General features: G+C 55.2%; 1 protein-coding gene across 3 annotated transcripts in view; it reads left to right on the top strand.

Moving 5' to 3' along the window:
• Positions 1-25,195, top strand: part of GRIK3 (glutamate ionotropic receptor kainate type subunit 3) — a 219,195-nt gene that overhangs the window by 171,130 nt on the left and 22,870 nt on the right. For all 3 annotated transcript variants that reach the window (XM_027580703.2, XM_027580712.2, XM_027580719.2), the window contains exons 10-11: positions 5,291-5,494; positions 20,551-20,774. In XM_027580703.2, coding sequence (XP_027436504.1) covers positions 5,291-5,494; positions 20,551-20,774 — 428 coding nt within the window. The remainder of the gene's footprint in view (positions 1-5,290; positions 5,495-20,550; positions 20,775-25,195) is intronic.

The following is a 25,195-nucleotide window of genomic DNA, read 5'->3' as shown; positions in this document are numbered from 1 at the left end:
CCACCATGCCTCCGTTTCCCTACCTGAAGAAGAGAGGTGATAATAATTGTATCTACTTCACAGAGTTGAGAGTCTGATGGATTGATAAATCTCAATGGCACAGAGTGCGTGCCAAATGATAGCTGCTGTTGTTACTAATGACTATTATTGATTACAAATCCAGGCCCTGGTGAGCTCAGGTTTAGTACAGTATGCAGAGTGTTCTAGAGAAAGCCTCGGTTTCTGCCCACCCATGAGCCCTGAACTTCACTGAAGACTGACCCCTGACCACAACCACAGAGGTTCTCCCCAGCACAGGCTACCTCAGAGATTTCGAACTTGCATTCAACAGAACCCCAACACTCCCCATGGTGGACACTCCCCAGCCTCTTGCCTCCTTGTTTCCTGACTGGTCCCTGAAGGCATTAGGGTTTGTGACCTCGACCTCCTGAGTCCCTCACAGCTCTAGTCTCCTGTTGATACGTCAGACTCCAGACCCAACCACGACCTCATCGTCTGCTTTGCCCAAAGTCTGAGCTCCTGGGCCTGACATCATGATAATTCCCTCCCCCTGGCCCCCGTTGGCCTTGACCTCTGACATGGCTGCTGACCCACCTGAAGCAAATGTCCCACCCACCGTCTTAACCCCATCCTGCAGTATCAGATGCCCACATGGACTGGGGGCAGCCCATGATTGCTGTCTGCATCCTCACTGCCCAGAGCTCATGAAGGGTAGGGTCTGCTTCTCCCTGTGGGTCCATGAGAGAAGGCCAGTCTTTCCTGGAGGAAGAGAAATGGCCAGGAAAACGTCTGGAGGATCCCTGATGGGGCCAGGGGGTGTGACACATAGCCTTTGCTCTGGTCTCCGAGAAACTCTCTGTGTCCAGCTAAAAATGTCTTCAGAGTCTCCTGAGTGAGAGAGGCCCACTCCCACGCAAGGACGGGCCTGGGGCCTCCTTCCCAAAAACCTCAAGCTGGTCCAGATGCTCCTGAACATCTCAGTGTGGTCCGCCTGTCTCAGAGCCCGGTTGGGGGCGGGGGGGTGCTGTTCTCAGGCTGGGGCTCTTTGGGATAGCCGTACCAGTTGTGGAGAGTGGCCCAGCCCAGCTGCTCTAGCTGAAAACCCAGCCCCAGCACTTGGCAGCATGAAAGCAGGGCCAGCACGTCCTGTGAGTGCACTGAGGACCCAGGCTGCCTGCAAGTGTGTTGTCCGGGCAACGGCACTTTGAGTGACAGGCAGGTACCAAAGCCCAGCTCAGGAACATCCAACTGCTTTGCCCCCAGAGAATAGGGCTGGACCCCTAATCAGAGGGGTTTCTGCTCTTTCTTTTCCCTGGAATCTGGGCACGACAGAGGGCCGCAGCTCCCACTGGGCTGCCCTAAACCTGCCTCCTCTCCTCCCCTATCCCGAACCCTGGAGTTAGGAGCAAAGGGTGCTTTACCATGGACACACAGATGGACGGAGCCCTAACTCCACTCACCCTGGCCCCTCAGAGCTGCAGATGGCCTTCTCCATGCCTGAGGTCGAGAGCCTGGAAGCCTGCCCTCTCCCGCCCCCTCTCTGCCTGGCCCCAGCTTCTGTTCGGGCTCTGCTCTTCCACAGGCTCATGAAAAATTCATCCACTCCAACCTCAGCTCACACACTGAGAAAACACACCTGCCTCACTCCTGGGGGCCCTGCCTTTGAAGGTTCCGAGTTCTTCAGGCTGCTGAAGAAAGCAGCAGTGTTGACATGCGTGCGGTTATGTGTGTGGGTGTGGGACTGGCCCAGCCACACTCAGGTGTCTGGAGACACACTGACGGGTGTATTTGTGCCGTGTGCATGTTGTGACCTCGTAAGACTCAACCACCAGGCAGGACCCCTAGCACGGGGCAACAGGAGAGGCAGAGAAGCAAAAGAAGGCCAGGGTGTGGGCTGGGAGGACCATCCCAGGCCAGGGACCACCGTAGGCCCCACCTCTGGGGTGGGTAGGACTCCCAGTGCTCTGTCCTGGTTCTAACAGGCAGAAGCCAAGGTCCTGGGTGCAGAGCCTTTCGCCCCTGTGGCCAAGCAGGGCTGGGCTGACAGAACACCAAGAATGTGGTACTTAGTGCCGGTGGCATATGGTGCATACAGGTGTGCACTTGGGTGGACGTGTATCGATGCTGCCTGTGTCCGAAGGGGGCTTGGGAATGCAGATATCGGGCAGCTCACCCTTGCATCCTTCCCCCCAAGACCCCTTTCCAACCCCACAGGTCCAGCCGCCGGGAGAAGCTAAGCACAAGGCCCAGCTCTCACGTTGGTGTAAGTGATCAGAGAGAAACCAGACTGAGAGAGCTGGCCACGAAAAGTCGGAAAAGGTTATTTTTCTGGACCCCTGTTTCCTGTGGCTTGTTGAAGAGAAATATTACCGCACTCCTATGGCTGTTCTCCCAGAGCAATAGGAGAGCATGAAGTTATGAAATTGAGGGCACCTTCACTGAGCAATCGATTAGCAGCCGAGAGAGCTTGTGAATTGGCTGTCTGGACATTTCCAGTAATAAATTGTGAAATAGTCCATGAATAAGTAGTTGGCAGAGTTCAGAATTACCCCCTAGGAAATGTTGCAGGTCTAGAGACACATTACTAAGGCGAGCACCATTTTAATGCTCTGGGCTTTGGCTGTTAAATATGTATGCCATCCGCAAAGCACTTCCCGAAATTAATGGCATTTTACAGCTGCTCCGAAGGCAGCGTATTTATATGGAGATGTATAGATTCTGGGGCTGTGGTGGCTTCACAAATGAAGTGCTAATTTTAGAGAATAGGCCCAGGGAGGGGCGTGGAGGGAGGGTCAGGAAGTGAGCTATCTCAGGGGCCTTTCCTGAAAGGTTTTTGGCCACCAGCTATGGTTTTCAACCTTTGGTGACCTTGGACATGGTCTCTAGGCTGGAAAGGGCACTGAAGTCACGGGCTACCCGGCAGACGGAAAGAAGGTAACGATATTAATAAAAATCAATCAATCAGTCATATTGACGACTTACATTTGCCAGGCTCTGTTGTAAGTGCTTTTCATATAGATTGACTCATTTACTCCTCACAGCAACCCTGTCTGGTGGGTTCTAGGATTCTCCCCATTTTACAGAAGGTGGTAGATTTTGTCCAGGAATCTGTGTGTGGTTGGTGATTCCCCTGGGAGAGCTAGTACCTTCTCTCCAGTTCTTTCCCTGAGCTCACATCAGGGCCAACAGGGACAGTGGTATACTTTGTTCACTGCACAAGAATATCCGACCAGAAGGATGGGGGTTGGGGGGATTGAGGCTCCTGCCCCCAGGCCCTGTTCACCGGGCCCCATGCCAGGGTTCGTGGCAGCACCTTCTCAGAGATGGATTTGCACGATGGCAGTGTGTGCACCAACTACAGCCCCCTTCCCTCCAGGTAGCCCCCCACAACTTCCCCGGCCCCACCTGGGCTCTTCTCACCAACCCGGTGAGCTGCCTACTTGGTTGCAGGGTGGGGATGGGAGGCAGGGAGATTCAGCATGGACTCCAGCCAGAGGCCCCAGTGTTTGTTCTACCCAATAAGACCGAGAGGTGATTTCTCAGAATCCCTGGAGAGGGAGGAACCCCTTGGGGGTTCACACACGCCCCTGTCCTTGCTCTGAAGCATCCCAAAGGATTGTTGAAAATCTAGAATAAATGAGTTCTGGGGTGGGGTGGGATTTTGAAAGGTGGCAGTACTGGGGGATCAGGGCCAGAGAATTGAGCCCACCTGCCACAGTGGGAGCCCAGCAAGAGGCTGCTGGCAACCTGTCCTGCAGGCCTATGAGGCCTGAATCAAGCAGCCTGTGAGAGAGCCTGAATCGGTGTCCGGTGCGTAGTAGGAGCTCAGGAAACACTGAGTTGGCTCAGGGGTGGCTCGTCCACCACAGCCCGGGGACAGGGACTTGTCAGTGAGGCTGGGTGGGTGGACCCCGGGGAAACATGGACTTGTGCGTCGACCTGCACTTTGGGCCCCTGCTGTGGGCCTGGGTTTTACCACAGCAGAGCCCACAGTTCTCACCCCATAGACCTCAGACTGGACCACTGTCTGTCCTGCCTCTGCCCCCGGTTCTCCGCAGGGCGGCGAGGGGCTTGTTTCTAAATGAGAAATCAGGCCGAGGTGTGCCCTCTTCCCAGCCACTCGCTGGGTCCCCATTGCCTGTAAGGGAGGGAGCCTGAGGTGGGACAGAGGGACCTGTGCTCTGTCTACCGAGAGCTACCTGCTGAGGACCCCCTGTCCACCAGGGAGAGGCACTCTGGAGCTCGGGGCCTCTGGCACTGTGAGGGGGTTAAGAACTTGCACTCCGGGGCTACACCCGCCTGAGTTCAGGGGCTCTCCTTGCCAGCAGGGTGAGCTCACACCAACCAGTCACGCGTCCTTGTGCGTTCACTGTCTGCATCTGTAAAGCGGGACTATTGGTCCCCCCCCCCCCCCACCGCAGGGTGACATCCGGGTCTGTCGAGCACGCCCTTGCTGGGCTGCATGCTAGGCCCTCCACAGGCACTTGGCAATTGCTGACTTCCTAGTGCCTCCTGGGTCCACATACGAGTGCAGGCTCTCAAATCAGCCCTCACTCACCTAGCATATCCTCGTGCTGGGGACTGAGATCTTCGGAAGGAGAGAAGGGTATCGGGGAGAAGTCAGGGAGGATGCTGGATGGAGGGTCTTGTGCAGCGGGGTGCTCACACATGAGCAGACATCAGAATCCCCTGGAGGGCTTCTTTTTTTTTTTTAAGATTTATATATTAATTTGGAGAGAGTGAGTGTGATTGTGAGTGAGGGGAGGGGCAGAAGGAGAGGGAGAATCCCAAGCAGACTTCCCATTGAGTGTGGAGCCCAACGGGGGCCCGATCCCATGACCCTGAGATCATGACCTGAGCCAAAATCAAGAGTCGGATGCTCAACCGACTGAGCCACCGGGGCACCCCTCCCTTGGAGGGCTTCTTAAAACAGATTGCTGGGCTCCACCCCGGAGTTACTGGCCCAGTGGTCTGGGTGGGGCCGGAGAGCGTACATTTCTCACAAGTTCCTGGGTGCTGCTGGGGCTGCTGGTCGGGGACCACACTTTGAGAACTGCTAGCCTTACACTGATGGTGCAGCAGAGGGCTTGGGATTCAAATCCGATCGTTTTGAGTCCAGATGCCTGTTCCACCCCTTCCTAGCGCTGTGACCATCGGACAGTTCATTAGTAAATACCTACCAAGCCCCCGCCTCGGGCCACTAGAAGTTGCAGACGAGCAGAGGTTCCAGCCCAAGCTCTCGCCCGACCCATGCCGCCTTTGTCAGCTCCTCTCCCATCTCTCCCTGCAGGAAGAGCCCTTTGTCATGTTCCGGAAGTCCGACAGGACCCTGTTTGGGAATGACCGCTTTGAGGGCTACTGCATCGACCTGCTCAAGGAGCTGGCCCACATCCTAGGCTTCTCCTACGAGATCCGGCTGGTGGAGGACGGCAAGTACGGGGCGCAGGACGACAAGGGCCAGTGGAACGGCATGATCAAGGAGCTCATCGACCATGTAAGCGGGAAGGGAGCCCCAGGGGCTGGGGAACCCCTGGGAGGTTTGGCCAAGTCCAGTGCATGTTAGGGTGGGGCATCCCAGCAGGTGGGGACCCTGGGGGCAGGGGAGATGGAGACAAAGGTTGTGACCTTGGGAAGGACCCAGCTCCCTGGGTCCTGCCTTGCTCATGCTCCCCAGCTCCCAGACACTGCCCTCCACACAAGCACACATGAACTCCCCCCGCCCCCACCCCGTCTGACTGAGCCTTTCCCACTGGTGTCTTTGGCGAGCTCACTCTGGAGGACTCCCTCAGCTCCTCACTGCTTCTTGCTCCTTTAGGAGCAACCAAAGGATGCCCCAGCCACGTGGGCAAGGTGCCAGCACCAGACTCTAGGGCATAGAGTTAGATCTGTCCCTGCCTTGAGTGACTTTGGGCCCAGTGGGGAGACCGGTGGTGCAGGATGCTGAGGGCTTGGTGAGGGGACAAGCAAGGGTCAGCTGGGACGTACTGTGCCTGAGTGGGGAGAGGACAAGGGAGGCAGACAGGTGGGGCTTTAGGAAGAAGGGGCAGCTGGTGGGAGGGGCCTGGGGTTTGTGGGACCCTGGGGGGAAGACAAGCCACGGTGTGGGGTCACCACAGCAGGGGGCAGGCAGGGGCCCTGGGTTTGAGTGCCGGTACCCTGCTCACCATCTGTGTGACAGGGGCCTTTCAGGGGAACCCCTCTAAGCGATTTCCTCATCTGTGGGATGGGTATCATTCCTTCCTTCCTCAGAGGATTACTGTGACCCGGGATGGAAGTACTAGGTGTGGGGCGCAGCCCATGGCGAGGCCCTCAGTAAGACGAAGGCTTGTCAGATGCCCAGATGCAGTCCGCCGGAGCTGAGGCTCAGGCCCCACGTTAGCACCTAGTAGGTGTGCGACCGGGTATGTTCATCAACCTGCCTGAGTCTCAGTTTCTTCACTTCTAAAATAGGAGTAAGTGACAACCACCAGAGCTCCTGCAGTTGTTGCAGGAATGAAAGGAGGAGCCATTTGTGGAGGCTCAGGTGGCACGTAGCAAACGTTTCCTGCCTTCCAGCCCAGAGCCCTCAGCTTTCCAGAGGCATCTGTTAGCAAAGACCTGCTAACGAATACGAGGACCTGATCTGTGCTAGACCCCTTATGTTCCCCTCCTGTCAGTTATCCTCACAATGACCCCGTGAGGTAGGTCCTGTTCCTACCACCCATTTTACAGATGAGGAAACTGAGGCAGAGAGAGGTGAGGACCCACGGCTCGTAAGTGCTGGAGCTGGGGTTCAAAGTGGCGGAGTCTTTGGAGGCTCTCTGCTTTCAGAAGCCCCGTGCTCCAACCCCTGCAAAGAGCCCTCTTGACCCCAGGAGGCAGGGCAGAGGTAGGGCCCCGCTCTGTAGATCTTGGCATGGAAAGTACCAGCCATGGGATTGTCACCGAGGCGGGGAGCTGCCCTTCAGGGACCCTGGAGCCTTGGAGGGGAGGGAGTGGTGGGAAGGCTCAAGCAGAGCCTTTATTTCCTAGGCCCCCTGGAACTCAGGCTCCCATGGAGGGCTGGTGGGAGAGGCTCGTGGTCACCAGCACGAACTTGGGCTGGGCTTCATTCCCACTCCACCATTACCTAGCTGTGCAGGCCTGGACAAATCTCTAGGCCTCTCTATGTCTCTGTTTCCCTATCTGTAAAATGGGAATGGCAGTAACTGAGCCAGCCCCATAGGCTGTGAGCGCTAAGTTCACAACCGTGCATTAGGCCATCTGCACCAGGTCAGTGCTTGATCTTCTTATTTTTATTTGTATCGTACGGTTACTCCTTCAAGGCCAAGGAGGGGGCTTCAGGAAGTCCCCTTAAGTCCCTGAGCTCCTAGTTTCTAACCCAACATTGAGAATACGAATACGGAATACCTGCCCTGTGTTCTTCCCAGCATGTTGAGCGGCTGGGAGGAGACAGCTGGTGGGGAAGCACTCCTAGATTGTGGAATCCAGTGTAAAGGGAAGGGAGTGGTGTTGTCACCATTATTAGTAATAACTATAATTATTATGGAAATTAGTCAGCAGGCCCCAGAGGCCTCTCCATTTCTCAGCTCCCCCACTGCAGCTTGGTGTGGGGGCTCTGGAATGCGGGGCCCCAGTGGGTGTCAGTGCCTGTCCTTTGCAGAGGCAGGCTGGGCTGGGGAGGGGGTGGGGGTCCCACGGAGCGCTGGGGCCACCTGTGGAAATGAGCAGGGCTGGTGCCAGTTCTGGCAGCCACAGCATCTCCAGCGTCCAGAGCTTTGAAGAGCATTCACAAGGGGGCAGATCAGAAAAACCCAGCCCTTCTAAGGCCTCTCCAAGCTGACCCTCCACTGGGGAAAAGAGGGGAGGCAGCCTCATCTGCGGCCTCCATGCGGCGCCGTATCCATCAATTCACGGGCCCTGACGGGACATGCAGGGGACCTTGTTAAACCCGATTCCCTACAATTGATGAGCCTATTAATCCTAGCTTGGTGCCATTTTTAATAACATCATAACCATTTATTAGTGTCGTCGGATAATTAGTCTTCTCGCTAGCTCATAGGTAGTGTGGTAAAGGCTTGGCAATATTATTACTTCCTTATTAGGGATCTGAACGCAGACGTAAAAGTGATGAATGCCTGCCTTTGCAAGAATCTGCCCCCTGAGGCCCATCTGGCGGCCCTGGGTGGAGCCCCTGACCAGCAGGACTTAAGAAGTCCTTCTCGGACACTCTGCTCACCTCTGTCCCATGCCACATGGCCTTCCAGGGAGCCAGGCTTATGGAGGAAGATGGGGCAGGCTCAGGGTGCGACCCCCTCCTGCGGACACACTTCTCTTGCCCCCCTCACCCCACTGCCTCTTCCAATGGCGCGAGCAACAGACGGATCGGACAGAGCAGTGATTTCTCCATCCGTCAGCCTGGCTCTCCCAGACTGTCGCTCTCTCCAGCCTTACTGTCTGCTCTCTCTCATTTCCCCTCTCCCGAAGTTCTTCTGCCCACGTCCATGCCTTAAATTACTCCCAGGTGTTTTAATGACTCTGGAATCCAATAGAGACGACTTCACATTCCAGGTCTAGCACATACTCAATCTCTCTGGCCTCTCTTTTCACATCTATGAGATGGGAGTAATAAAAAAAAAAAAAAAAAAAAGCCTTCTTCACAGGGTTTGTAGGATGATTTAATGAGATACGGCCCGGAGAGCTTAGCAGAGTGCCTGGCTCTCCGTAAATGGGCAGCACCTGGGAGCTGCCCCTTAGCCTTCCCTCCAGGGACAGCCCTGCTGTCTAAAGTACGCATGTGGATGAACGCGGTGGCAGGAGCAGAGCTGGTCCCTCAGCCACGGTCATCCTGGTGGGCCACAGCGACCCGGGATCTCAACCTTGCGCCTCTGAATCCAAATAGGAGCGTCAGGAAACTGACTCACACTGATCAGACTCACAGGGAACGGAGGCACGTTGCAAGGCCCTTAACTTCACTCGGGGGCATTGACCTTTCCTGACACCTGCCATCCAGAGCTTCTGTCCTGGCACCTGGTGCCCAGGACCGTGCTGGGGGGTGGGGGGCGGGTGGCGGCTGAGCTTTCAGAGTGTGGAGAGTCTGAATCCAAGAAGAGAGGCTGCTGCTGGAGAAGGGGGCAAGAGACGTTCTTGAAGAGCCTTGGGTGCTAAATGGAGGTATTCGGTTTTCATCCTGAGAGCTGGGGGGGACCACAGCGGGAAGGGAGGGACATGAGAATCATGTGGAGGAAAATCACTGTGCCTCTGGGCTGAACGGGAGCCGGTCTGGAGGCCATCGCTGGGGCCTGGGTGAAGGAGAGCATAGTGGAGAGAAAGAAGGGAGTGTTGCGGTGGGGAAGGAGGGAGGCAGATGGCTCAGGATGGAGACGAGAAGGTAGAATTGAAAAGATCAGTGGTGGGTTGGATGAAGGAGGTGGGGCAAAGGGAGGATGTTTGCACCAGGACAGGTATGAAATTCCAGCTGGACAGATGACCGTGTCATCCCCAAATAAAAAGCCTCGTGGTCCAATCGGGGAAGTGGGGGAGGTACGGAGTTCACGCTGGGACTGAGGGGCCAGGAGGTGGCTGAATCTATGGCTGGGCAGTCAGAGGAGAGAGCAGGGCAGGAGGTGGGGATTGGAGAGGCATCCGGCCAGCCTCGTGGGGGAACCTCGGGAGGCAGTCAGAGGCCGGACTGCTGGGCAGAGGGGAGATGGGAACCTGGGGAGGTCCCGAACGACAAGGAAACATAGGGAGAGAGGAAAGGGAGGGCCCCACAAGACGCCAGAGCTGCCGAGGCCAGAGTGGAAGGAGGAGAACCAGGAGAGCATGGGTGACAGATGCCGAAGGAAGAGAGGCTCCTGGAGAGGCACGGGCACAGGGTCACACGTGAAAGACAGGGAGGTCAAAGGAGAGGCGTGAACAGCGTCCACGTGTTGGCGCGAGCAGCAGGGTCAGCCCCGGCTTGGGTTTCCTGAGTGCTCCTGGCCTGGCTCCCTGCAAATTTTATTCTCTGTGACCCAGGAATCCGGTCCTGGCTGCCTCTCCTAAGCCCTGGAATCAGGGGGGGTGGGTTAGGCAGAGACGAAACAGGAGCCTCGCCTCAAGCGAATGTATAAATGCCCCCCAGGTCACAGGCAGCCGTTAGTTCTCCTTTCTCTCAGTTTTCATACCTCACTTAGAGCAGGTGAGGAGGATTTGCTAGCGCGTGGTTGAGCCCGGACCAAAATGGGGGATAGAACAGGATGGAGACGAGGAGCGGTCACGGGTAGCCGCGGTATGTCATCCTTTCCCTCGTGAGAGACTTGGCACGGCCCGGACATCCCCTCTGCCTCCTCGTCGTGTTGAGTGCCGAGCAGAGAGAATGGCACGGCTCCAGGTGCCCATTCCCCCCGCCCAACCCTTCTTCCAGATAGTGAGCGCCTGAGGAACCGCTCTGGGCGTGGGCTGGGCACAGGGAGCAGGCGTTGGTGAATGAGGGTGTGTGAGTGAACACACGGGCTCACACACCTTCCCCAGAGGCACGGCTGTGAGCTCCTAAACATTGAGCTTCCCATCCTGTGCAAGCGGAGGGTCAGGTGTCAAGGCCATCACGCACTATGTCCCCTGTCATTCAACCGGTAAACAGACCTTAGTTCTGGTCTCCATGCATTCGTGGCAGGAAGAACCCCAAGCCCCTGTTTGTGTGGCCACGAAAGGCTCTGGCAAACCACCTCCTTCAGCCTGGCCAGGGCCCTTTGAAGCAAGGCATGCTGGGAGCTCACCTGGGGCAGGTAGAGACCTGAGTGGGACAGGGCAGTTGAGGGCAGGGGATCTCCCGAGGGCACGCAAAGGTGGACTCGTGGTAGGGCAGCCGGGTTGCCAGGGCCATGACCGCGGAGCTCCAGGGAAGCTCAGGAGCTGCCTGAGAAGGAGCAGGGAAGCAGGCCAGGGCTGTGGGAAGGACCCGGGGCCACACTGAGATTCACCAAAGAACTGTTAGCTGCCAGTACCCAGCCAGCAGAGCCCACCCTGGGAAAGACCTGGAAGAAGCCTGGCTGGAGGTCAGGGGTCAGACAGCCAGGGGCCAGAGCGGTCAAGGCACGGGTACAATGGGGCTTCTAGGGCGAAGGGGAATCGGAGGGAGCCAAAGGTCAGAGGGAGCGAGAGGAACACACTGACCCCCGGCTGAGGGTCACCTACTCCATTCGTTCTACAGAACTTTATGGAACAGTCTCAGCCTGGCTCCCGGACAGCAGAGCCTGAGGCAGAGGCTTAGGTGCCACCACCTAGTATGGGGGTGTGGTGCCAGGGAGCGAGTGAGGGGCAGGGACACGGAGCGGGGCTGCAGAAAGCCAATACGAGGCCTCATTAGTGAGCCCGTCCGCACTGAGTGTGACCAGTCCCTGAGCCGACACCCTAGAAAAAATTTGGAGAGTGTGTCTCGGATGAGGGGAGGAGGGGGGACAGGTTTGTCCATGGGCTCCGGATTTCCATGCATTTCTGGGTTTGGCGCAGCAGGCATGGGAACCAATGGGGACCCTGCCGCAGTGCCCACAGCGGGCCGGGCAGGTAGGAGGTGAGTGTCAGCTTTTGCCTACATGAGGACAGTCAGAGCCAGAGTACCCGACCTGGTGCTCGAGGGCAGGGGTCCGAACCAGGCCCCCACGATGTGCCAGACCCGGGGGCAGCGACTAGAGAGATGGGAGCAGCCAAGGTGGCCGTCCGTGGCCCTCGCCCCCGCCCCCACCCATGGGAACAAACTATGAATCAGCCAAGCTAACTTCTATTAAAACTTCAGTCGGCACCCCAGAGGGGTGCGAGGGACTTGGGAAGTGTAGGACGAGGAGAAATGATGAGGGCTTCCAGGCCAGAGTGACTCTTGAGCTGAGACTGAAGAATGAGAAAGAGAAACCAAGGAAGAGCTATCCGGGGCATGGCTGGGGTACCTGCCTGTGTGGGGCGCTGAGGATGCCATGTCTTCACCCTCATCAGGAGGCCTGCAGCGCTGGGCCAGGTCCTGGGTGGACCCCTGCCTGGTGGTCACCCAGGGCGTGGGGAAGGGGGCTTCCTTTAGAGGTGGGAATGGCGGTGCGGCGCGTCCCCGATCGTGTGCCGCAAAGCAGGGGACGCCCGCCCCGCTGTGCCTTTGCTGGCACTCGGGAATCAGACCCTTGTTGCAGGCTTGGGAAAGGCACAGACTTCATTTCTCACCGTCAGGCGTCCGGCAGCTCGGGGGCCCGTGCGTGAAGCATGGGTACATGACCCCTCAGTCTACACAGGCATTTCCTAGCACCTGGCCTCATCTCTTGAGATATATAGGGGTTTTCCCAGGCTGTTCTTGGCCATGGTGCTGATGAAGTGTGGCAGCTGTCTGGTGGGACATCTGCAGGTACTACCTGTGACTCGGTATACCCTGTGAGAACTGCAGTGTGGCAGGCCTGGGGAAGTGCTTACCGGGTGACCTTTCCTAAACCTCCGAAGGTGGGTCCATCCAGTGTTCCTTTGGTCGAGCTATTCTTTTGTTCATTAAATGTATTAAGGTAAGCCCCATGACAGCACTGAGGATAGGGCAGGGAACAGAACAGGCAGCATCCCTTCCCCGAGCCTGCGGGCCTCACATTCTAGTGGAGGAAGCAGACAGTAGTGCAGGGATGGATGAACCCGTGTGACCCTTCAGCCTGGGTACATGTCCTGTGAGAGTAGTGTGTCCAGGTAAAGGCTTGCAGACCAGTGCCTGGACTGGAGCCCTTGGCTCAGCAACCAGTGGGGAGTGGCCTCTGGTCCATCCCAGGAAACCCCGGAGGAAGGTGCTAAAGACTTGGGAGAGGTGGGAGTAGCTCCTGAAATGCCTTCCCTGTCCCGTGGCCAGCAGCAGGCAGGGGAACCCAGGGTGGGGGTCTGGGTCATTTCTGGCTCCCTGGTGTGCAGCGGCCCAGCTGGTGCATGTGGGTAAGTGAAGGAGGACACAGACTTGGGAAGATGTCTCCCGACATGGCCAGTGCGCCCATGCACTATGGTCTCCCAGCAGATGTGACAGGAAGATCTGGTCTCAGACATGCCATCACCACCCCACTGTGTCCCATTTTCTCCCAACCAGGGAACAGACCTGGACTCTGGCCTGTATGCATTGGTCCCGACCCCTGTTTCCAAGGCCAGGGAAGGCTCTGCCCCAGCGCCCAACTCCGGCCCCCTCCCCAAGCCTGGGCCAGGGCACTTGCAAGCTAGGCCTGCTGGGAGCTCACCTGGGGTGGGGCAGAGTCCTTGATGGAGCACGACAGGCTGGGGGTGGGGGACAGATGAACCCAAAGGGTGGACCCTCCCCGGGGTGGCCGGGCAGCTCGGGGTGATGACTGGGGAGGTTGTGGAGCTGAAGATGTCACTAGGACCTACCTGAGGAGGGCCATGAGCACAGGTGAGGGCTCCCGGCGAACAGGCCAGAAGTAAGGGGCCCATCAAAGGCCAGGGTACAGGGAGCGGAGACCTAACTCTGGAGGAAGGCTGGTGAGAGGCAGGGGTGGGGCGACAGCACCTGGGCAGACTGGCATGGGTCACGTGACTTCAGGGAGAATGGGGTTGCTGAGCAGGGAAACAGAGGCCAGAGCTCAGCCCCCTTAGGCTGTGGTAAGGGCTGGTCAGGACCCTTGGGGGGTACTTTGTTGCTCAATCTTGCAAAAGAACTTTACTGAGCCCCTTCTTTGGGCCAGGCTTTGTGCTCACCCGTGGGACACATCAGTGTGCGATCCAGTTCAGTCCCTGCCCTCCTGGAGCTTATACACCAGCAGAGGAGCGAGGTATTAAGCAGTGACTTATAAATAAGAATTTAGTTGTGATAAGGACACTGAGGAGCAGTGCGGCGGGGGTTGGGGGGGCGCTATGGGAGCAGATCACTAGGACCTCCCAGCATGTGGAGGGAGAGGGGGCTCACTGCCCCCAGCAACTTGCTGGGCTGATGCCACCTTCGGAGCCCCGAGAGGTAAGGAAAGGAACAAGTGAACAAGTGATCGGAGATGGAGCTGTGGTGTGTCCATCCTGGGGCCCCTGGGGCCCTGAAGCGGGGAAGACCCGCGCTTCCTTCCTGAAGGAGAGAGGCTCAGCGGCTCTCCCAGGCCAGGGAGGGGCGTGGGCATCCTTCCTCACTGGCAGGCAGTGGTAGCCACCGGTCAGGAAACCAGCATGTGAATCACAGGTGTTAAGAGGTGACCCATCCGCTGATACTCAGGAGTCCTTTCTGTTCTCATGTGTGGGTTGTTGAGGCCGTTGGGTGTCAAGTTAATGTCCATGGGCTTCCAGGGAGCACCATGTTTTCTTAAGGGTGGAGTCTGGGAGTCATCAGCAGACACCTTGCATGACTTGCTTTGCCCCCTTGTAAACTGCCACGGGCTCAGCCAGCTGGCTCTGTGGACATGCTTGCTGAGTGTCTCTCCTACACAGGCCCATTCATCCAGTCCCAGAGTCTACTGACGGCGGACTGTGAGCCAGGCACTGTGCCAGGCCTGGGGCCCACCATGGTGGAAAGACACAGGCTCAGACCCTGCTCCCATGAACTTACGGCCCAGTGGGGGAGAAATCACGAAGCCTCTCTGGTCAGTGCTAAGAGCAAAAATACTTGTGCTGTGAGAGGATTCACCAGGGAGACCTGACAGCACCTGAGGATTTTGTGGACGTAATTGAGCTGAGATCTGAAAGAGAAGTAGGCATTAGCTACACAAAGCATTTGTGGAGGAAGACGTCCCAGGTAGAGGAACTCACATGTGCAAAGGTCCTGAGGTGAGAGAGAGCCAGGGTTGGGGGGTCTGAAAGAAGCTAGTAGACAGCAAACAAGGGGACATGAGGTAAGGAAAGGCTGGAGAGGCGGGCAGGGCTGGGTCTGCACTTTCCAGCTCGGTAGCCACCAGGCCTGTGGGGTTATTTAAATTTAAACTTAAATAAAAATGATTTTTAAAATTCTTTCATGCGAAATTTAAAGTATGAACTCAGTTCCTCAGTTACATAAGCCACATTTTAAGCTCTTGGCCACATGTGGCTAGCGGTTACCATATAGGACAATGCCAATAGAGAACATTCCTGTCATTGTAGAAAGTTCTCTTGGACAAAAAGTTCTCTTAGATCATGAAAGGCTTAAGGAAGCCCTAATAAGAGTGTTTTATCCTAAGGGCAGAGGGAAGTCTTGCTGTAAATGAAGCAGGATTGGGAGTGGGGGAATTCTAGCTGGAGCAACACCACTTTGAGAAAAGACTGGAAGGTGAATTCCAGGGATACCACGTACGTGGGCAGAGAACCAGCAGACAGAGCCCTGTGGAGAAGTCCTGCATGGGTGGCAGGAGTGAGACTGGTTTTCTTGGTGGACTGTGGAAGCAGAAGCAGAAGGATCTGGAGGGAAATGGGAATGAATTTGCATGTTCCACAGCCGTAGGGCTCAGAAGCGCAGCCAGGCGATGCAAAGTGTATGCTGAGGAGACGCTGTGGCAGCCATGGTCGGCAGCCGGAGTCAGGTTCATGTCTCTGGGAATGCAGCCCAGCTTCAGGGTGGGCCCAGGCCTGCTCATCTGAATGGGGCGGGAGAAGGGGCATCCTGCCCAGGCCCTAAGCAGCAGATGTAGGAGTGACCCAGGGCTGTCACAGCAAATGACCACAAGCTAGGTGGCTTAAAACAATAGAAATGTCTCCTCTCTCAGTTCGGGAGGCCAGAAATCAGATGTCAAGGTGTTGGCAGAGTTGGTCCCTTTTGAGGGAGACTGTGTCCTATGCCTCTCTCCTGGCTTCCAGTGTGGCCAGCATCCTTGGTGTTCCTTGGCTTGACCCTGCATCACTCTGGTCTCTGTCTCTAGTGGCACAGGCCTTCTGTGTGTGTCCCTGTATGTCCTCTTCTCTGCTTATAAGGACCCCAGGCCTAGGATGTAGGGTTCAGCCTAATCTAGTATGGCTTCCATCTTAACTTGATTACTTCCACAAAGACCCTGTTTGTGGAGCTTCCAGGTCCGTGAACCCGTGGAGATGCGAGGAGAATGGAGTGCCCCGAGAGAGAGAGGACATGGGAGTTTCATGTCCCTTCCCACATACCTTGCCTGATAAATCGCTTCCATGCAGCCGCTCCTGAGTTCTAGTCTTTTCTAATAACTGGCGACCTGAGTGGCTGCACCATTTTACACTCCTGCCCACAGCCTAAGAGAGATGCGTTGCTCTGCATCCTCATCAGCACCGGGTATTATCAGTATCTTTTTTTTATTTTGGCTGTTCGGATAGGTATGCAGTGGTATTATGGGAATTTGAAACCACTTGGGGAGTGTTGCTGGACATGTGAGGGAGAACTGTCACTCGGAGACCAGATGAACACAGGCTCCCACCGAGAGCCATTGCACCATTAAAACCCACGGTGCTGCGAGCCCAAGAGTGACTGTGAGCACACTGATGAATTTGGGGGCACTCAGCAGGAGCCAGAGAAACCCGATCTTTGGGGAGGCGAACACACCCACTGAAGATAAGAGTGTGTCCTCCCTTTGCACAGCCCAAGATACTCTCCTGGCAATCTATCTGACGCTGTTTAATCTCAGTGGCAAGAATAAAAGACTGTTTTAGTGGGGGGAGAAAAAGAGCCTATTTCCAAGTAAGGTCACATTCACAGGTACTAGGGATTAGGATTTAAACATATTTGGAGGGGGTGCACAATTCAACACACTACATGCAGCTTGTATGGGGGTTTGAGGTCACGGTGAAGTGGGTCCAAGTATTGGCTCAGCCATTTACCCGCCATTCACCAGCTGTACTCACTACTATGACACCAACGCTTGTCACCCAAACCAGTAGAGCTTGAACAAGCTTCCTAGCCTGATGGACCCATGGGACCCTCATCTAGAACGTGGTGGTAATATTTTCTACCACGTGGGGCTGCTGGGAGGATCCTATACGGTGGTATACGTAACACACTTAACCGTGCTTGGCATATGGGACTCATCCAGGAATGATTGTGGTTCTTGCTATTTTAACTGTAGCAGGTCCCAGTCTGAGCAACAGGACACCCCATGGAATCCGAACCAAGAGGCAGAGCACAGAGATGGGGAATCTGGTGGAGCCCATACCTAGAATGCAAGTATGCAGGGGCCTACAGGGACACCAGACACAGGTATCAAGCTGGGGTTCAGGGGGCAGGTCTTTTCCTCAGGGAGGACCCCTGGCTTAAGAGGAGGCTGATCAGTGGGAAGTGGCCCAAAGTGGGACCATGGTCACAAGTCTGTTCTTAGAATCTGGGAGGAGGTTTTCCTGGTTTTGCTTTCTGGGACAAGGCTAGTATCCAGCCAGCAGCCAAGGTGGCTGGATCTCTGGGCCAAAATATAGAGCTGCAGCTGTTTAAGTCATTCTTGCCTTCATTCTGGTTGCTGGAGACGTGGTAGAGCAAATGGAGCCAAGTGGCCCCATGCAAGTATGGAGTAGAGTAGGAGAGGCTGGTACCAGGTGGGTCCTGACAGATTCTTGGGAAGTGGAAAGCTGCTTATGGGGATGAAGTAAGATCCTGGAAGGGTTGTCCTGCCCAGTTTAAAGGTTTAGAAAAAGTATGGAAAGGTCCTCAGGCAGATGGGACCAACAAATCACCCATAAGACTCACGAATGTGTTGGACAAGTCAGAGGTTTGGTTTGTTCAAGGACATGATTACTTTGAATATGAGAGCAAAGGCCTTGGGTAAGCTCTGAGCCTCAGTTTCCCTCCATAAGAAATAGAGGGTTGGAAGAGATGTTCCTAAAGGTCTCCCTCCCATCCAGCTCTGACAGCCTATGATTTTATGAATTGTCCTCAAAGAAAACTTGCACAAGTGGGAAGAGCCTGCCAAGGTTGGGCCTTTCATTCTGAGTAATGAACTGACACAGTAGAGACTTGACATCTGTTCCATGCTTTCAAGGAAAGCTGGACAAAATAATGTCTTTTTTTAGAGAAATCATAACCAATGGTGAAATGTAGTGTTTCCTGCCTAAACCAAAATCAAAGTGGAGAACGCCAGCCTTCCTAAAGCCCAAGGGAGAAAACTCCTCAAAGCTCCCCCTGAAGAAGGGCAGGTTGACCAGCTGACTCGCTGCTGTAGACACAGAAGGCCACAGACGCCCGCCTTCTGACCTGTGAGACCTGGAGAGCAGGAAGCTGTTGGGAAGATTCTGAAGGCTCCAGGATGGTGCTGGGAAGAAGGGCCCCCAGCCCTTCCTCACCAGTCCTGGACTGCTTCTCATGAAACAAGCATGGCTGCAGACACCCCTACCCTCCCATCACTAGTCCTTTCATCCAACTTGCCATCAAAGCCAGAGGAAGATTGACACCATTGAATTGACTTTGAGGTTCTCCCAGAGCAATGTGCTTTGAAGGGACAGGGCCAGGGGAGACCAAGTTCTAGAATCAAAAGCCCACTACACCCCTCTTATGCCAACATTATAGAGGATCCTAGAACTCAGGAATCAAAGGAACCTTCCAGGATGTCCCACCCTAGTCCCCACCCCGCTGAGTCCTATCGACATCTCCCAGCAGGGGCTCACTTGACGAAGCTCCATAAAAACAGGAGCTGGGTCTCCTGCTCAACCCTGTGTCCCAGACTGGAGCATAGTAGGTACTGAGCAGAGACACATTACTCACTCTGCACCTTCCCTGATCGTTCTCTCCTCTTGTTGCATTCATTTGTACACACCCTGAGGGCTCCAGGGGGCCAGGGTGGCAGCAGCTGGGCATTTCTTCTTTCTCTGCCTTCAAAGCTAGGCAAGTTCCAATGCACACATTCAGAAATTTACAAAAGGAAGGTGCCAGTATGATGCGTCCTTTGTAATAGGCTCTTCCTCCCTCTCTGTCCCAGGTCCTAAGGTTCCCTGAACCCTTGGGCTTTGAATGTCAATAATCGGCTGTGGGGCCTGCCATTAAAAGGAAAAACACTGGGGTTGTAAGATCAGGGTCGTGTGTTTGCCAGCACCCCCCGCCCCCAGCCTGGGACACCTGCCGTCTACCCAGATCAGGCTTCCCTTCCTTAAAGTCTGACTTCAGTTTGGCTGCTGGTTCCTATTCTAGGATTGGTGAAGTCAGAGATGGTGTTAACAGCTACCATTCAGTAAACAGTTTGATTAATGTCCGTCTCCCCAAATAGATTGTAAGCCCCCGGGCAGAAACCATTTCTGCTTGGCTCAGCTCTGTATCGTTAGTGTGCTTAGCAGAGCTCATAAAATGAATGAAGGAAGGAAGGAAGGAAGGAAACTGGACCAAGCCATTGGGTGGCTGCCTAGAGACTTTTGCCTTGGAAGGGTCTCAGAAGCAGCCATCCCACTTTTGCAAAAGGGTCTTTACTGCTAGTCTTTAGTACCTGATATCTCTTTCGGTCCTGCCCATCCCCGAGACAGGGAAGCGATAACTTGGTTCACATTCTGATACGTAAATACCCACAGGAGCCCTCCCAGAGGGAAACACTATTAACAAACAAATATTAACAGAGGCTGAGATGGGGTTTGGGAATGTACAAAGCAGTGTATCAGCTACAGCCTGACCGCACTTAGGAAGTCACAGGTAAATAGGCAGATAAGACAAAAAGTCACATGGTCACACATCCTGCATTCACACTGAGTGGCTTAGGACCTTACCATGGGGCAGAGCAAGCTTCATGGGGGTTTAGCATTGGAGGTTATCAGGGAGGGCTTCTTGGAGGTGGTAGCATGTGCAAAGAAATACAGAAGCTAGTAAGAGCCAACAGAGAGAGGGCATTCTCAATAGGGCAAGGTGTGCAAAGCACGAGGTGAAAAAGGGAATGTGGGAAACAGGAAGCAGTTAAATGGGGCCTCATGGAACAGGAGAGCAGTAGGGACGAGGCTGGGAAAATGGGAATGAGGGCTTACAGACTGTTAATCAAGAAAAGCTCAGACCAAGGAGATAATAGAAATAATAGACCTTTAATTATGACCCTCACTAAGATCGTGATGAGCTAAAATTGACCAGCATAGGAATGTTCCTAGCCTTCCCCACCCCCTTCCTTTCTTCCTCTTCTTTGCCCTCCCCCCTCCCCTCACCTATTGAAGAGGGCTCTGGACTCGCCTCTGCCTCCAAAGAGGGCATTATTTTTGCCCAATTGGATTTTGAGGCCTTTAGGATGTACAGAATATCCAGAACAGGAAAAGCAGTCAAGAAGTGGTTAGGAGAGGAAAGCAGATTCAAATAAGGTTTGTTCTGGATTCTGTGTCCTCTTCATGATGTTTGAAAGTCACCAATAAAGAACATGAGTTATTTTTAAATGTTTGTAGATTGCTGAACTGTATCTATTTGACAGAGCACCATTTTGGGAATGAACCGCATGGGTATAACTTTCATAGGATTCCACTCTCTGGATGTTGATACCACTGTCCTCTTCTGAAGGCCATGAGCTCTTGGAGAACAGGGCTTCCGTCTAATTCATCGCTGTCTCCGCAGCATTCTGGGCACGGCCTGGCACAGGGGAAGGATTTGTAAACATTGTGGTCGAGTGACCTCAAGGCTCTGGAAACGGACGCCACTCCCTTCCCTCCCTTCCTCCAAGAAGAGGTGCTTTCCCCCTACTAGTCTGAGGCTTTACTCATGTCTGTCTGTGTGTATCTTTCTCATTGCAGAAGGCAGATCTGGCCGTGGCCCCCCTGACCATCACCCATGTCCGCGAGAAGGCCATCGACTTCTCCAAGCCCTTCATGACACTCGGTGTGAGCATCCTGTATCGAAAGCCCAATGGCACCAACCCCAGTGTCTTCTCCTTCCTCAACCCCCTGTCCCCAGACATCTGGATGTACGTACTCCTCGCTTACCTGGGGGTCAGCTGTGTCCTCTTTGTCATTGCCAGGTAAGAGCCATGCCTTGGCCAGAGCTCTGGCCCATGGTTGGGGTTTCCGGGAGCCAGACTGGTCCCCACCTCATCAGTCCTTAGCCATGCCAAGGTTCAGGCCACTGCTGTGCCTGCTCCTCTCTCCCTCACTGAGGCTCAGATCCCTTTATATCCTTCAAGGAACATTCCATAGCCCCCCACCCTGCGAGCTTGAATCCCCCAGGCCTTCCCCTGGTCTGTGCCCACGACCGGAAGACAGCGGTCGTATCCCAGGCCCTGTGAGCAGGCTTGGAGAGGTTAAGTCATTGCCCAGAGCTGCACCACCTGGGCCAGGCACCCAGGACAACAGACTTAGGTACATTGGATGGTCCAGCGAGTGGACTGAAATTTGGAAAACAGACTTCGTCTGCCTGGTCCACACAGCAGGAGGAATTGTACCACGTGAACACACACGTGTGCATGTGTGAAAACTTGGCACGTACACTAAACGCACACGTGCGCACGTGTGAAAACTTGGCACGTACATCCCTGTCCATTACACATGCTGGCAACCCCCTTGTACGTTCGGTCGTTCGCACGAAGGAGACACAGCACATACTCGCTGGTGGATGGTGGGAGGAGCTCACTAAGGCACAGGTTTAGCTCGGTGTTTGCTGAGCACCTGGTGTTTGCCAAGCACTGTGCTCTGTGCTTTACAGGCATTATGTGACTTAATTCTCTCAGCCACCCACCCGCACGAAGGGGAGACATCTAAGGCTCACCGAGGCCATCCTAGCAACAAGTGACCGGCATTTGAACTCCCATCACCTGGGGTTCTATCTGTAATCCACATCTCTGGCCACCTGGACATTTGTCCTTTGCCCCAGCCCCAAGAGAGTGGCTCCTGGTCCCTAGGCCCTCCGCCCCCTCCTTCTAGGCTCCAGTCCCATCCCCTGCCCTGGTTCTTTTTCTCTAAATCCTAACAAGGTGCAAAGAGAGACTTCTCTGGAGAGGTGATTTGAGATCCAAGGACTTCGTGTTTGGGCTTTTTTTCCTCCTGAGTCTTCTTTGAAAGCCTTCCTCCCACCCTGCTCCTTTTCGCTCCCTCCTCCCGCACAGAGAGAGACCAAAGGGAAGGATGTGAGGGAGGAAATTGTCCTGCCTCGGAAACCCTCGGCTGCCAGCTGGCGGATGCCGCCTGCCCACCCCCACAGCCCCAGCCGGCAGCCCAGCCTGCAGGAGAGGCCTGCATTAAGCCTCTTCTTCTAATGGCCTAACAAGCCTTTGAAAGCAGGAGCCACTCTCCAGAGCTCTTGCCGTAATTTTAGCAGATCCAGCTCGCTCTGGGCTCCCCGCCCCCTGGAAAACAGCTCCAGCTTCTCCAGCATGGCTCCGATGTGTGCCCAGTCCCCCTCCGACCTCTGGCCTTTCAGCCTGCTTTTCGCCTCCTGCCTCCTGGCAGGGAAGGTAGGGGACCCCCTTTGCCAGGTTAGGCCGGGGAGACTTTCTGGAAGAGAGATGGGACTTTTGCAGCTGCTGCAATGACACAGGACACCTGAGGGGACAGGAGAGGGACAAGGGACCTGGCCACAGGGCCATGAGCTGCATCACAGTACAATTACCACATTATGTAACACTCACATAATTCACACGCACCCTGCCTGATCCTTACAAAGGTCCTGTGAGGTGGGGATAACTCTCCCCACTTCACAGAAGCAGCAGATGAGGCTCAGGGAGGCTCAGCCAGTGCCCAATGTCAGAAAGCGTTCTCTTATGGAGTCGGACTCCTGAGCAAGAGCTGTTCATTTTAATTCAGGGTGGCAAACCCCAGCGCCCGCGGGACCAGACAGGAAGCGTGAGGGAGGGAAGCAGGGAGGGGGAGAGACCGCATGGCTGGATGGAGACTGCACTAGGCAGGAATGCGGGGCCGGCGCTGTTGCGTTCCTGGTGTTAAGAGAGAGACTCGGGTTTTTTATGTGACACCTCGTGGCTTTTATAGGTAGCCACTAACTCGATTTTTTTCCAACACTGTCAGGGTCAAGCAGGGCACATCTCCAGGGTGGCTGTGGCCCTATGTGCCCCTTCCATGCGGCCTGTGTCCTTTGGACCACTCCAGACTGGCGGCTGGAGAGCTGGACACCGCTGCCCAAGAGATGGGGTCGGCGAAGCATGGGCAGGGCCCCAGGCCCCCCTGCGGGGCAGCCGTGGCATGTTACAGGGCTGTCCATCTTGCAAACTGGCCTGGTCTGGCCTGTGTCTGTCTAGCACCAGGAGGCCACGCATTGACCAAGGCCTTTCTCTGCCAGCGGGATAGTCTTGCTTTATGCCTGGAGAGGTACAAGGAGAGCGGAAGGGAGGGTGCGCTCTCACCATGGAGAGCAGGATAGTGGGCACTCGAGGCAAGAAGATAATCCTAAATGCCTGATCCCGGAGGCAGGACTGAGGGTGAGCTGCCAGCCAGTCCAGCTCCTGGGAGTCTCCTTCTGGTCACATCTGGTGCCGATGAGCATCCCAGGGAAGAGATGGTCCCGGCCAGCTGGTGCTCCCTCTACACCTCCATCACTGGGGCTGGACCTCAGCTTCTCCCATGAATGGAGACCGAGTATCGCTAGGTCAGCCTCCACTAGCTCCTACCTAAGTGCGAGGCTATGACAGTCCTTTGCAGCTGTGAGCCATTAATCCAAGATCCATCGCTAACTTGGGTGGCACCTTCCTTACTGTTCAGCGTCCAGCCTGCTCCTGTTCTCTCCTGTGGCCTGGGGGTTAGCATCTGGACCCTCCAGCTCCCTGACTGCAGGGGCGCCCTCCCCTGCCTGCTCCAAACCACCTCCCCATCTGTAAAATGGGCCCCCGTTGCACTGTCCACCTCAAGGGGTAGCGAGGAGCCAGGCCCCTTACAGTACTTGATGACCAAGAGGCCCATTCTAGAACCAAGTAGTCCGATCATGAGAAGCAAGTCCACCCCTGGGAGTTTATCCTGTTGAAAGTCACCACTGAGCCCCACTTTACAGTCCCCCCAAATCTAGAAAGCTTCACCTCAGAAGGGAGGGCGGCCCTTCGGCATGGGTGCCCATGGCGGTGTCCCCAGGGCTGTTTCTTCCAGCAGAGTGTGCAACAGTGGGGGACAGGGACAGGCCAAGCACCGGCAACAGAGGAGTGGTTGAAAACACTTCTGAAGTAGTTGCAGAGAGTAAGGCAGATCTGGAAGAACCGACCTGGAAAGAGGCCGGTGGCTTATTAAGGGAAAAGTCCAAGTTCTGGGTAGCACTATGGTACGATATTTTCCTGTGTTTAAAAATGACCACAGGTATCGTGGATGTGTGTAAGCCACGCAGGACTTGTGAGGTCTCATCCAGAATCATCTTTACTGTGTCTCCTCCCTCTTCCATGTGCTCAGAGCTGAGGCTCTCCTTGCCCCGTGAAGGCTCAGCCAGGGTCTCACTTTTTGGCTCATTTCCAGGTCACAGGAACCGCGGGTGTCTCTCTAGTCACAAACACTGTTTCAGTTCAGAAATGAGAAGGTTGAGTCCAGTAGAGTCCTTGACATTTCTACCTTTGTTGACACATCAGACCACTGGTTGGCCTGCTCCCCGGGTCGGCGTGCTCCGCTGATCAGCACCTGACCCCCCAGCAGCCCCTGCCCCGTGGACTCTCCCCGTCGCAGTCCTGTTGCCCTTCTCAGATAGGACTCAGGGTGGAGTTGGCCTGGATCTCTTTTCTGCTTGGGCCCATCTGGTCCAGGGAAACACTTTTGGCCCAGTGTCCTTATACCTGGCTGTGTCTGGGTGTGCAGGCCAATACCCTGCAGCAGGGACTCCCCCTCCTTCGTGCACCTGGGAGGCATGCATCAGCCTGGCCCCTGCCCTCCAGATCCCCAGGCGGGGCCCACCTCTTTACAGAGCCGCCCGCCAGCTCCCTCAGCAGTTCCGTGGACACCCTTCTCCCAAGCCTTCCCAGGAGGCACGCAGGGACCACTGAATGCATCGCTCTCCCGAGGCTTTCTCCAGAAGCTTCCCAGAGCAGTCTCCGCCTCTCCTCCCTTCAGCCTTTATCTCTTCCTTGTGGATTTGTAGAGCCTCTAGCCAGTTCATGGTCATTCCCTTTGAATATCCCCATCTTGGTTTGAAGCCTCACTTTAAAATTTCATATGTGTAGGATCTTCCCACTTTGTGAAAGCAAAATTCTTCTCACACGAGCTTTGGTGATCAATGTATAATTTATTAAAGCTTTTAAAAGGGGGATGGACAAGTCACAACATCATACTTAAAGCATATCATACATTTAAAAAACAGAACAAAATTCCACTGGACATGCCTCTCCTTCTGGGCCTCTCTCATCTCAGCATCCTACCCCACGCCAGCCTCTCAGGGGCTCTTTCCAGGGTCTCCCAATCTCCCCCAGAGCGTGCTAGCTTCCTCCCGCTTACATGGCCTCACCTGGGATTCATGCAGCAAACAAAG

This window comes from Zalophus californianus, chromosome 4, assembly GCF_009762305.2.
Source record: "Zalophus californianus isolate mZalCal1 chromosome 4, mZalCal1.pri.v2, whole genome shotgun sequence".
In the NCBI taxonomy this organism is placed as follows: Eukaryota; Metazoa; Chordata; class Mammalia; order Carnivora; family Otariidae; genus Zalophus; species Zalophus californianus.
Note: the sequence above shows the minus strand (reverse complement) of the source record. Positions and strands in the feature narration are given on the sequence as shown.